This window comes from Mustela lutreola, chromosome 11, assembly GCF_030435805.1.
Source record: "Mustela lutreola isolate mMusLut2 chromosome 11, mMusLut2.pri, whole genome shotgun sequence".
NCBI lineage: Eukaryota > Metazoa > Chordata > Mammalia > Carnivora > Mustelidae > Mustela > Mustela lutreola.
The window spans coordinates 87,684,763-87,697,109 of record NC_081300.1 but is presented as its reverse complement, the minus strand read 5'-3'; the positions used below and the strand labels follow the sequence as shown (position 1 = coordinate 87,697,109).

The following is a 12,347-nucleotide window of genomic DNA, read 5'->3' as shown; positions in this document are numbered from 1 at the left end:
GGTGAGGCAAGTAGTTTAAACTCAGTGCCTCAGTTTCTTCATCTGGGAGATAAGAGAACCTGCTCCATAGGTTGTTGGGAGGAAAAGATGGGTCTGTTTAAGAAAAATATTGGACTGTGGCACCAGCAGGCAGTATGTGTCAGATGCAGGCTTCCGTCATCATCGCCATCACAGGGACATCGTGCGGTGGGACATAGAGGAGCCAGAGTGCAAGCAGTTTGGACTGGCTTGAGTCTGCCCAGCCAGGGCAGGAGAAGTCATGCAAGGAAGTTAGAGAGTTTCATGAGGGGTGACTCCTCGGGGTGCTTGGGGTTCAAGGTGAGAGTGCAGATTTGTAATGAGAGCAAAGGGAAGGTTCTAAGCAGAGAAGGAATATGGTTTGCTCATTACATTAACAAGAACCCCTGAGTCCTGTGTTGGGATAGTCAGGCTGCCCTCCCGATAGAGCCCTCTCTAACTCCCACTGGCTTCCTGCCTTGGCCCAAATCACTGACATTCCTTGTTCATCCCCAGTGACCACTGCCTCTGCAGCTACTACGTCTGAGTCCTTATCATTCAGGGGGGAGCGGAAGTAACCTGTGATAAAACCGTTAGTAGCCCTGGTAGTTGTTCATTGTGGTTAGCATTTTTGTTTGTCAGTGATGTTGTAACCCTGAAAGTAGGCTTTTGACTCCATGTGAGGAAGCCAGACTTAATTTTCCAGGTCTGAGGTTATAAATTGGCAGCCCAAAGGCCTCATTTACTCTGCAAATGTGTTTTCTTTTCCCCCAAACAAAGTGTCTTTTAAAAAAGAAATGAGCTTCCATTTAAAATAGAAATATTTTATAGTAAAAAAAAAGTCTGTATTTCTACATTCACTTGAAAAATTAGAAGATCCAACCTCAGGCCAATATTCTGGAAGCACAGACACTTCTTTCTTGAGCTCTCACCTGAGTCACACATTATGGTACCTGACCGACACAGACTCCTGCTTCCAGCAGGGAGAGAGGTGACTAGCGGAGGTGACACTCCTGTCCACATGTGCTCGCCATCAGGGCTGCCTCGGCGGGGCGGGAGGCTGAGTCACCCGGGCCGGCTCCTCCAGAGGAAGCCTTGCCACTCACTCGTGCTTGGTACGGCTGGTTGGAGCCCTTGAACGTCCAGGGGAAGAGCTGGGGTGATGTGGGGTTGGGGGCATGTAGGGGGAGATGCCCAACTCTGGAGGGACAGTGACTTGGATGCAAGAGGATGATGTGTGCCACAAGATCAAAATCTGTCTCTCCTTCTTTCCCCCCTCCCCTTCTCCTCCTTTGACTCACTCCCTGTCACCCCCTCCAAGATCACGAAGCCGGCCCCGAAAATCCCATCGTCACCGTCATCACCATTATCCCTCGCGGTCGCAGAGCTCCGAGTCCCGCTCCTCAAGCTGTGAGAGCAGGTAAGCTCTTCTCCTCAGGGGAGTCTCCCCGCCCAGCCACTGCCCTGTCTGCGCCTCCCTGCAGAGGAAAGGGAACCAGCCACCTCCGTGTGTAGGAACAGTGGTAGTGGTGTGTGCGCCCACGTGTGCTTCCTAAGTGCCCTCGCTGCCATGTGGGGGGCTGAGCCCTCTCCCTGAATCCACCACACGATCCCCTCTACTACCCTAGGAAAGTAAGGTAGTAGTTCCCCCCCCCCGTTGTACAGATGAGAACACTGCGGCACAGACAGGTTAAGGACCTTGTTAGTTGCCTAGCTACGAAGGGACTGAGCTAGGATTGGACTGGGGAGTCTGGCTCTGGACTTGGCCCTCTTGTAAGGGTCCCTCTAAGCACAGAGAGGCTGAGCAACCTATGAAAGGCCACACAGCACAAATTACTGAGGGCCTTCCAAGTCTGGCTTCTCCTAACCTGGACCCACACTGGGCTGACACATTGTCTGTGCCTGTCGGAGAAGGGGGAGGAGGGCGAGAAGAACAGAAAGAACAGTGTTTGAAACCGGCGCTGTCCAGCAGACACAGCAAGGCCAGCTTCCGGATGTCAGAGCCTGCTTTATCCTTCCTCACGTGTATCCCACACACCTGGCTACACGTTCATGTCACCGAGGAGATTTCAAAATGCCCCTGTCCCGGTCCCACCACATCCCAGTTAAACCAGTGTCTGGAGGAAGGAGGAGGAGGAGGAGAGGGGGCATATGTGGTGACGTCCTACTTGGTGCCACAGTTTCAAATACATTTTCTCTCTTGATCATCCCAAGAACACCAGGAGCTAGACCAGAACTGCACTTTGCAGTCAGCTTGGAAAATTCTTAAAACACCTGGATCCCACCCTCTAGGCATCCCGATTTTGTTCAGATGAGGCAGGGCCAGGGCGGTGAGATTTTTAAGTCTCTCCCTGTGATTGCCGGTGTGGAGCCGAGCGTGAGAAGCATTTGAGGAAGAGGAAAACGTCCCTGACTCGTGCTGCTGTCACTCACAGGCCTCGGTGTCCCCACTGGAGACCAACAGCCGTAAAGAGCCTTGGCATCAGGCAAGGTGACTCTGTGACCTTGAGTGATCAAGACAAACCAAGACCCCTCAGTCGTGAGGTCAGAGCCCTGATGACACAGGAACTTTATGCAAAACACGAAAGTGACCCAGCATCTCTCTGTCCTGGCTCACATGAGGGACTGCTGTTCCCAAGGCCAGCTAGAGCTCTGGCCTTGGACTAGGCCCTGAGATTATGAAGATACCCAGTGAGAGTCTCACCGCCAGCATCTGATCCAGAACAAAGCCCCAGTTCCAACGTTTCTTAAAGTGACCCGCCACCCGCCCATACTAGGCCCTCTCCAACACTCTCATAGGGAGATGTTTTCCACTTCCTGTGGGCGCGTTCTCCCTCCCTGCAAGGAGCCGTGAACATGCTGATTCAGCAGGCATGCTCCTGCTGGCCTTTGTCTGGAGGGCATCGGCTCACTGAGCTCAGGCGCGTCACGGATGTGGTACAGCTGAGAAAACTGCATCATGGTGAGCAAAGGCATCCGAGCAAGGTCTCAGCGACTGGCAGAGCTTGGACAAAGCCCTGGACCTCTGACCCAGGCTGAATCCGCTCTCAGCAGCTCAGCCCCGCCGGCCTGGGTCAGAGGATGGTGCAGAGAGCTTGCTGCCCTGTCTCTTGCCCTCCGCCTGACCACTTAGGGAGATGAGTTGCAGAGCCCAGCCTCGGTCCCCTTCTTATGTCAGCTCTTCTGGGAGTGTTGCTGCTTGAGCTCCCCAGTGTTTGTTGGGCTGACACTCCAGGGGCCATCCAAGCAATCTGAGAGCTGATGACACCCCAGGGCCACATCAGTAAAAATGATCTGGAGGCCCAGAGCCCAGAGAGACATTCCAGAGCATGACCAAGAGGCATCAGTCCCCCCTGGGCAGAAAACCCTGCCCTGGTCCTGGTTCTGCCACTCACAAGCTGTGTGACTTCTCGTGGGTCCCCAAACAGCTCTGAGCCCAGGTCCTCATCTGCAGAATGTGAAATACCTGCCTCGTTTGCGTTGTGTCTTCAAGTTGGAGAGAGGACAGAGACCTGCCCTGAGAGAGGACTGCAAGGCAATAGGGTGTCATTTTTATTGCTCCTGTGGCCCAGAGCTAACAGGCCAACAGAGTCTGAACTCCACCCGTTCTAAAGAGTCAGAGACTCCTTCGCTTTCTGATGCAGACAGGGCAGCCCAGGGTCTGACGAGCTTATAGAAGACCCCCTCATTACTTTTTTCAGCTACTCTTTTTTCAAAAGTTTTGGGTGACAGTCACCAGGATGCATCTATCTTACAGATGGCCAAGTCACATACGCAAAGACACACAGACAGGCACCGTGGTATTTATAGACAAACACAGATGGACACACCCAGTCACGTACAGACACACTGACAGACAGTCCCACACCCAGGACGTTAAAGCAAATCAGGCCGGGATGTTTTCTGTCTTCCCAGCTGCGTTCCCAGCACCCTAAACAGCCAGGTACATTTGTCGAATGAACAAGTGAGAGAAGGAGCGGATGAATGAATGAATGAGCAGGTGGGCAGGTGGAGGCAGAGGAGGGATGGATGGAAGCGGGTGTCGTTTGTACAAGCACACCCAGACACCTTCTACAGCCCTCTGATCCTACAGGCCCCGCAGCCACCCCTCTGCCACACTCCCCTTCCGAAGACGGACTCATCTCTCTCTCCCGGTCCCCCAGGCACCGCGGCAGGTCCCCCGAGGAAGGGCGGAAGTCCCGCCGAAGGCACTCCCGCCGCTGCTCCAGGACCCTCGGCAAGGCCAGCCCCGAGGCCCGCTCCAGCCACCCGCCCAGCCAGCCCCTCCAGATGCTCGGCCTCCTGTCGGCCAGGGGTGTAGTAAGTATTCCACACGGCCTTCTCGGCCAGTCTTGGCCGTGACACTTGGGGGGGAGGTGGAGGCACAAGTTCAGGGCAGTGTACGGCACATTTTAACTCAGTTTTGGGCAAACACCCCACTGGCTTTCGGGCCTCCTTATTGATCAACCAGGTGGTCATTCCCCAGCCTCTGGCAGCACTCGGTTGGGGGGAGGAAGCAAAACGAAAGTGCCCAGGCTTTCTAGGGAGCGCTGAAAATACACGCTGGTCTCCAGAGTGACCCTGGCAGGAGTGCATGTGTGAGACCCCGCAGGAGGAAGGAAGGGAGGGGGCTTTGATGTGGCGGAGGCATTCCAGCTTTCCCGTGAAGTCTGCAGCCCAGATGCCCACCAGCCTGCAGCACTGATTCGCTGCTGGGATTTGATTTCACCCAGATAAACACGGCCTGGAATGTGTATGAGCATTTGCCTTCAAGGAGCTCATAGCGCTTGAGCTGTGTCCTCTCCTGTGTCCGCACGAGGTCTCAGGGCATCGAGGGCATGGCTGCTCTCCCTGGTCCCTTCCAACAGATGGGACAGAAAAACCAAGACTCAGAGAGGTTACGAATCCGATTGAGCAGCCCCGCATTGAATGGCATCACGTGACGCTCCCTCAGGTCCACAGGGAGGAGCCAGAATGTAATTTCAGGGGACCTTACCTGAGCGAGGGATTCAGGGTTGGAGCTGAACTTGGGCCCTAGCTTTGCTACTCCCTGGTCGCGTGGCTTCAGGGAAGTCCCTTCCCTCCTTCGAAATTCAGTGTTCTTATTGGCAAATTTGCAATAATACCACTTTCATGTGGATGGTTGGGGACAGCCAATAAGACCAAGTACGCGAAGGCCTTTTGTTGATGCTCAAGGGACAGATACACAAACGGGAGGAGACACAATGCTGACGTGGCCTACAGTTGCAGCTGGCAGGGACCCGTCTTCTCTAGCTATGAGTGAATCTGAGAATTTCAGGTGAGGTGGAAGTGAGGAGAAGCTCGGGGTGCTTGCAGGAAGATCATGGAAGGGAAGGCGATGAAATACACTAGTTGGGCCTGGTTGACACAAGTTGTCACCTGCAGTGCATTCTGGGTAACTCTTCTTTACCATTCGAGGCACCCTGTGCCACCAAGGTCTCATTTTGCCCCAATCCTCTGCCTAGCTGGAACCATCCACAGCGTCTTCAGGCCTCCCTTTGTAGAGGTGTCTTGTGGTTACTAAGTATTTTAAAGATGGAAAATGCCCATTTGCCTTTCCCTCTCCACTGATGTCCTATAAAAGGTCTTTCCAGCACAGCAGAGAGTCTGGAGGCCCAGGGAGTCTTGGCTTGGTTGGACAATTCCTTCTACCCCTCCCGGCCTCAACTTCCTCACCTGGAAAATGGGTGTGATGATCTCATTTTTCTCCCAGGGAAATTGTTGCAGAGTTAGAAACCGATGCAAAAATGCCTATCAGAGGTAGAAGAAGTGAGTCAAAATCACCCAGTCTTTCTGGTCTTGGTGTTTGTGGCAGCCCATTTGGTGGTCCCCACTGACCCTCATTAAAAAGTGCCATTGGGAGCAGCTGGCTTGTTTGATCACCTGCCCGGGATGGTTTCCTAACAGCCTGGGTCTATCAAGATGTTGTAAAAGGCTGGATGTTCTTTAAAAAAAAAAAAGAAAGAAAGAAAGAAAAAAAAGTGGGGTCCTCCCACACCAGCTGGTGAGGAAAAAGATTGGCTGTTGGTTCTTGAAGCCTCAGTGTCTCCCATGGACTCAGTCCCTTTCAGAAGAGCTGGAAGCTCACCCACACCTAGAAGGGGCAGACATTAAGAGCTCACCGAAAACCCGAGACTCAGAGAAGAGAAATGACTTCCATGGGCTCCGGCAAGTCCAAGTCGTTCAAAACATGGGGCTATGATGGAGCCATCAGATCCTGGCTCTGAGCTGTGGAAAGTTACTTAAACCTTTTTGAGCCCCTGTGTCCTCATCTGTTAAAAAAAAAAAATGCAGAGAATAAGTGTCTTCTTCAAAAACTTTGCTGTGTGGACAAAAGCAAAGTCCCATTGTAAACGGCTGAGCCCAGTGCTTGGCACAGGGGGAGAATTCAGCAAATATTTGTGGGTGTTCCGACTACAGCATCCTGCGTGCTGGCTCTACATTTACCAACCGTGGGACCGTGAGCAAGTTCCATAAACTTTCTGTGCCTCAGTTTTCTCTGAACTTGCAAAACCAGGGGAACAATGAGACCTGCCTTATAGGCGGTGTGGTATGGGCATTCAGTGACTTCGTGTAAGTAAAGGTTTCAGATTGCAACAGACAAGTGGAGAAATGCTACTTCCTGGTCACTGCTAAGAATAGCAGTGGCAGCAGTAAGAGTGACCATGGAAATAGCATTGGGGCAGCGACAGTGTTTAGCACACTAGTACTTGTGGTAGTAGTCCTAGTAATACTCGTATGGCTCCAGGCCCAGCCTGGTCTGTGCATGACTTGGGGCCAGAGCAAGGGCCCCTCAGTTCCTGTGCTTTCAGATTCCTTCATCCATAAAGCAGCTGGCTTGCCCCATCCCACTCATGGTTTTCTGACTTCTGGGGGCATCAGCCCCGAGTCTAGCCCTCCATGTGCCCTCCACACTAGACCCTTATTCCTCTTCTCCCCTGCAAAAGGCAGAGATGGACAAAGGTATCAGGTCGGACCCCAAGTTTTCTGAGAGTCCTGGCCCAGGATCTTCCCTTATGCCAACCACCAGGCTCAACAGCAGAGTCAATGCCCCCCAAAGAATCCATCCCATCACTCGTTCAGATCTACCAGTTATCTCCCAAAACATCTATCTGAGGGTCAGATCTCAGGATCTGGTGAAGAGAGGACAATCTGTGCCTATAAAAGGCAACGCACAACAATTGAGCAGGGACGCTGAGATGGGGTGGGAAGTGGCAGGCAGGGAAGGGATCCTAGGGTTGGTTAGTGTTAGGTCAGGGCAGAGAAGGCGACAACTCAGAAACTAGTGCTGCGCAAGAATCAGCCAAAGGAAGCAGGAAACAAAGATTCAAGTTGGGGCTGGAAGCAGAATCCCAGGGCAAGAGTTGGGGTTCTGGGGATAAGCAGGAGCCTGAGCACAGGGGTCTTCTATGCCCTGGCTCCCACCACACTCCACTGCAGGTACTTCCAATGTACCACTCTTTAAAAAATCAAGGACAGGCACATCACATCAAGGGGGAATATTTGCATAAATGAATATGCAAACTCAGGGTTGTGTCTTATTGAAATCCTAGTTGGTAAGCTAAAGATAACCTGAAGCCCTCTTGCTCAGTCAGATCCCAAATCCAAATGGAGTGTCCCAAGGAGATGATTTAGGGACCCTTCACAGCCTCATTCATGTTCTTTATCTCCACTCAGCCATCTCTGTTCAGGGCATCAGGGGGACAGAGATGAATAAAACGCTCCTCCCGAATTCTGGAGCTCAGTCTGGTAGTCAACAGACAGCTGCACTCCAGTGAGAGAAGTGTAATTAGGACTGAGATGGAGTCCACGAGTACCAGCTCCTCCTCGTTTGTCAAATATTCAAAACCTTGTGTACTAGTTGGTTAATAGACCCTGTCACCACCCTAACCCCAAGTGCCCAGAGCCACCCCCTCCCTCCCCTGGTACCTCGGGACCTCCTCACAGTTTGGCAACTAGAGTGGTACGGGACTGCCATCAGTACCAAGGGCAGCTACCTTCGGATGAGGCAGTGTCCCCACCCCATCAGCTGCCGGATAGCCAGACTACGAACCCTGGTGGCGATGGATGTAAATACAATGCAGAGCAGGACCACGGAGGAAGGACAAGACAGTGTTGTCTTGGTGCCTGAGAGGGCTCTACAAATAAGGGAACACTCAAGCTAAGCTTTGAAGGATGGGTTCACCGGATTGGGATGACTCATGCATACAGAGAAGGGAGATACCTCTGTGTACCAGGCACTTTTGTTAGAATGAAGGCGATGCAACTTTAGAAACCATCCCATGCTTTACACAGTTGTTGTTGCTGATGCCATTTTATGCACAAAGCCATTCTCTGAGATAGATGCAATTATTACCACCATTTTTCAGACAGGGAAACGGGCTCACAGAGCTGAAGTGTCTTTGGTAGGTGGCTCAGTTGGGAGGAAGGGGAACTGATAGGAATCGTGGCTCGTGTCTCAGAAGCTTACTCTGATGACCACAGGGCCAATTAGATGACAGAGACGTTGGTGGCACCAAGGTTTGGCCAAGCCCTTTCCCTATTGGCATGGGGCACTCTGGTCAAGTCTGCTCTCCCTGGAGAGGGAATCTGGAAGAGGGCCTATGACGATGGAAGCTAGACCAAGTTGAGAAGCACAGGCTTCTCCTTTTCTCCTCCTTCTACCTCCAGCTTGGGCTAAAAAGTTGCCATGTATTCTTCGCCAACAAAAACCTGCAGATGCCATGACAAGAACAGGATGAAGGGGAGGAAGAAGAAGAGAAAGAAGAGGAAGGAGGAGGAGGAAGAAGAGGAAGAGGAAAGAGAGAGAAAAGATGAAGAGGAAGGAGAGGAACAAGAACAAGAAGGAGAGCATAAAACCTAAGGTCCAAAAAGATTTCCTTGTGAAATCTGTCAACAAGAGGAGGCAGTAGAGTGCAGTGATGAAGTCATGGGCTTTGGGACCAATCTGTAGACTCTGAGGTTCTTGATGTTTTCTCCCTGGTCAACCCTGGTTAACAACAACCACCAGTGCCAACTGAGCACCTACTATATGCCAGATGCTAGGCTGAATTTTTCCTATGCACCCCCTCATCTGTTTCTTACAATAGCCCTTCAAGGGAGCTTCCACTAATATGCTCCTTTTAGTGGGCGCCTAGAACATGGCGGCCATGTCCTATGGCCTGGAACAATTCCATGACGAGCACCTAAGTGAAATGGAGAAGTTAGGATCCAAACCCAGAAAGTCTGCCTCCAGAGTCCATGTGCTTAATGACATGACTCCCCTTGTGTCATTTCACTTCCCTGGGCCTCAGTGTCCTCATCCATACTTTGGGCTAATAATCACACCTGTTTCATAGGGTGCTTGTGAGGATGGACTGAGTTGGGGGATCCATTCATTTAAGGAATATGCATTCAGCACCTGCTGTGTGCCAGACACTGTTCCAGGCACCGGGGTGAACAAGTATTTTCAGTGAACAAGACTGACAAGGATCCTACCCTCATGCAGCTTCAGTTCTATGTGAGAAACTTAGCCCAGTGCTTAGGACATAACTAACACTCAATATGCAGTCGTTGCTGGCATTATTTGTCACCACAGTGGTTTTATTAAGCTTGTTCCTCATAAACCCAGATGTGATGTTTTTGAAATATCTCTGGGTTCAAAAGCTTAACCGTGTCCACAATCTGAGGTGAATTCCAGAGCAAGCCTAGGAGAAAGGCAGGATGGAGGTACACATCCCATTTTGCAGAGAGGGGAAAGCATATGGTGGCCCTGGCCTTCAGACCCCTGACCCAGGCTCTCACACATTCTGCAAAAGCCTTTTAGCCCTCGCTCACCCAAGAGACTCAAACACGCCACACCATTCACTGCAGTTTTGAAAAGAGAGACCAGAATGTGGAGGAAAGGCAGTCTGAGATGGGGACTTAGTGGGACCTGTTGTGGTTGTTGGGTTTTTTTCATGGAAAGTGGCATAGCATGGTCAACTTTTACTTTTACCACATCTGTTCAGAGTAAAAGGAAACCGCCATGTTCTATCACGAAACTGACATCTTACCACCGGAAGAAGTAGTACTGACATGGCCTCCAAAGAAAGGATGAGCCCTTAAATCAAATGCATTTGGCTGGATGAAAAACTCATTACACTGAACTTAATTTTTCTCCATTTCGATTTGGGCTGGTGTAAAATTTGTCTGACTGGATCCATATGGAGATTTTTAGGAACCAGTGGGCTGAGGGCCCCCGAAGCTTCCATTTTCCCTCAGTTTCCTGCCTATGATTAGGAGGGGAAGAGACAGAGGAGGCCGGGCCACTTCTTCGGGCCCAAGGCCAATTGCAGCGCACTGCCCCATGGGATCGCCCCAGCCCTGAGGGACTGTGTCATCTGGCTGTGTCCCCACTTCCCACCTCCTCTCACCCAGACTCCCAGAGGTCAACAAACCCATTCTTTTTTCTGTCTTCCTAATGAGTGAACAAAGGAAGATGAACAACATCAAGGAAAATAAACCTAATGTCTTTGTGGAACAAAAGGATTTTTTTTTTCTTTTTTAAGGAATAACCAGAACCCTCTAGCTAAAAGCTCTGCCACGCAACTCTATATTCACATGAGAATTTCCAGTCCCCCATATGGCAGGGAGGGGACGAGAAATTTATAGCCATTTCTCTCCATGGGGCCATTTGAAGCTCAGTAAATGACTTGTTCAGTTTAATTGGAATTCTCTTCTTGATTGTATTTTTGTAACCTATTAGGCCGTGCTGCCTCTTGATCTCAGAATTCAGCTGAAATTAAATTTTGAAGTGTAAGTGAGAGGTTGCCTTTTTTCCCGTTCTTGATTAAATAATGATTTGAAACAAAAACAATAAATAACAGTGCCAGCTTCCCTGGAGGGCTGAGAGAGACTCCCAGTGAAATGCCAGGAGCCGGAGTTTGTGGTGGGGGGATTTAATTACTTATTAGAACCCACGTGTTAACATTGAATATATTAAGAAACAAGGAGATGAGTCAACTTATGATTTCAAGAGAAAAAAAAAATCAGAGCTTCACATTGGAGGGGGCCTTGGGACTAAAGGGGAAATGCTTGTTTGCTTTCTTCCAATGGCTATGAGTTTGTGAAATAGTTTGTCCTTGGGGGAAAATAAATCTGAGATTGGCAATCCTGATCCAGAAGGGAAGACCTTGTCATGGCCTCTGGGTCTGGATGCAGTTTAATGGCTCTGGTCTCCTGGTTCCTTCCATTGGCCAAAGTCCAAGAGGCATGAAAAGGATCAAGCTGGGGAAGAGAAAGCATCCATTTTCATAGTTCGGAAGGGAGAGATGGGGCATCCAGGAGGTACTGTGTTTGTGGTTCCTTTGCAGTGGTCAGGGTCGTGGCAAACATTTAGAACACAGGGTCACAAACTCAGAGGTCTCGGGGGCCTGGCAGTTAATAGAAGCACCTGGGATTGCGGGGGGCTGGTCACCAGAAAAGCCTAAAACGGTCAGCTGCAGTTCTCTTGAGCTGATGATGAGCAGCAAGGATGTGGACCCAGCATTGTCAGACCTTCAGCACAGACTAGAAATAGAGCTGTTATGTGAAACCGCCCCATTCTGCAATGTTGGCAGTTAATTCAGATTTACTGTCAGGTGGGCTATGTACCTGGGTACATATATACTAAGTGGGCTAAAGAAAAGGTAGCTGAGACAAAATATAACTTGACCTGTCAGTTTTCCAGTGGTAATCTGGGGGCGCTGAAGCAGACGCTGTTCAATTATATCCCTTCATCCTCTCTGCTTCAGGACACATGGCCAACCTCCAGCTTCTAGAAGGTGCTCTCTGGCCGGCAAAGACTGCTTTGGTTGGCCACGTGGCAGTATGAGCACCCTAGAGAACTGACACCCACTGGGTGCAGCCTCCAACCTACGAGTGGTGGGGCATTGGCATATAAATACCCCAGCTCCCTCCTTGGTAGGGTCAGTTCCTCACTGGCTCCCAGAGTGTCCTCCGGCTGCCCTCCGTGGTAGCTGGTTTGATAACACGTCTTTCATTGGCTTTTCTTCTCCCTCATCTCATTTCCCCTCTCCCCTATAGAAGTTCCTTGTCCTCTCAAATCAACTACTAGCATTCAAATTCCTGTCTTGATTTTGGAGATAATCCATATTAAGACAGATGTTTTTTGTTTTTTCCGCTCAGTAATTAAGCAGATATTACAGGGGCTGAGTTTTTATGCCAAGCTCCACAGGTAGGCCTTTGTAAAGACAGGGGAAGAAGAAGACTGATACGGAGGAAGGGGCCACAGTATACCAAAGAAGAGTTTCCTGGTATGAGGGTTCCAGGTCTTAAACAGGGGCACAGGTACCATGATTACTGGACAT

The 12,347-nt window shown here is 50.6% G+C and overlaps 1 protein-coding gene across 1 annotated transcript in view; it reads left to right on the top strand.

Moving 5' to 3' along the window:
• SRRM4 (serine/arginine repetitive matrix 4) overlaps nt 1–12,347 on the top strand; it is a 143,064-nt gene that overhangs the window by 117,433 nt on the left and 13,284 nt on the right. The window contains exons 7-8 of the mRNA XM_059139776.1: nt 1,319–1,417; nt 4,161–4,317. Coding sequence (XP_058995759.1) covers nt 1,319–1,417; nt 4,161–4,317 — 256 coding nt within the window. The remainder of the gene's footprint in view (nt 1–1,318; nt 1,418–4,160; nt 4,318–12,347) is intronic.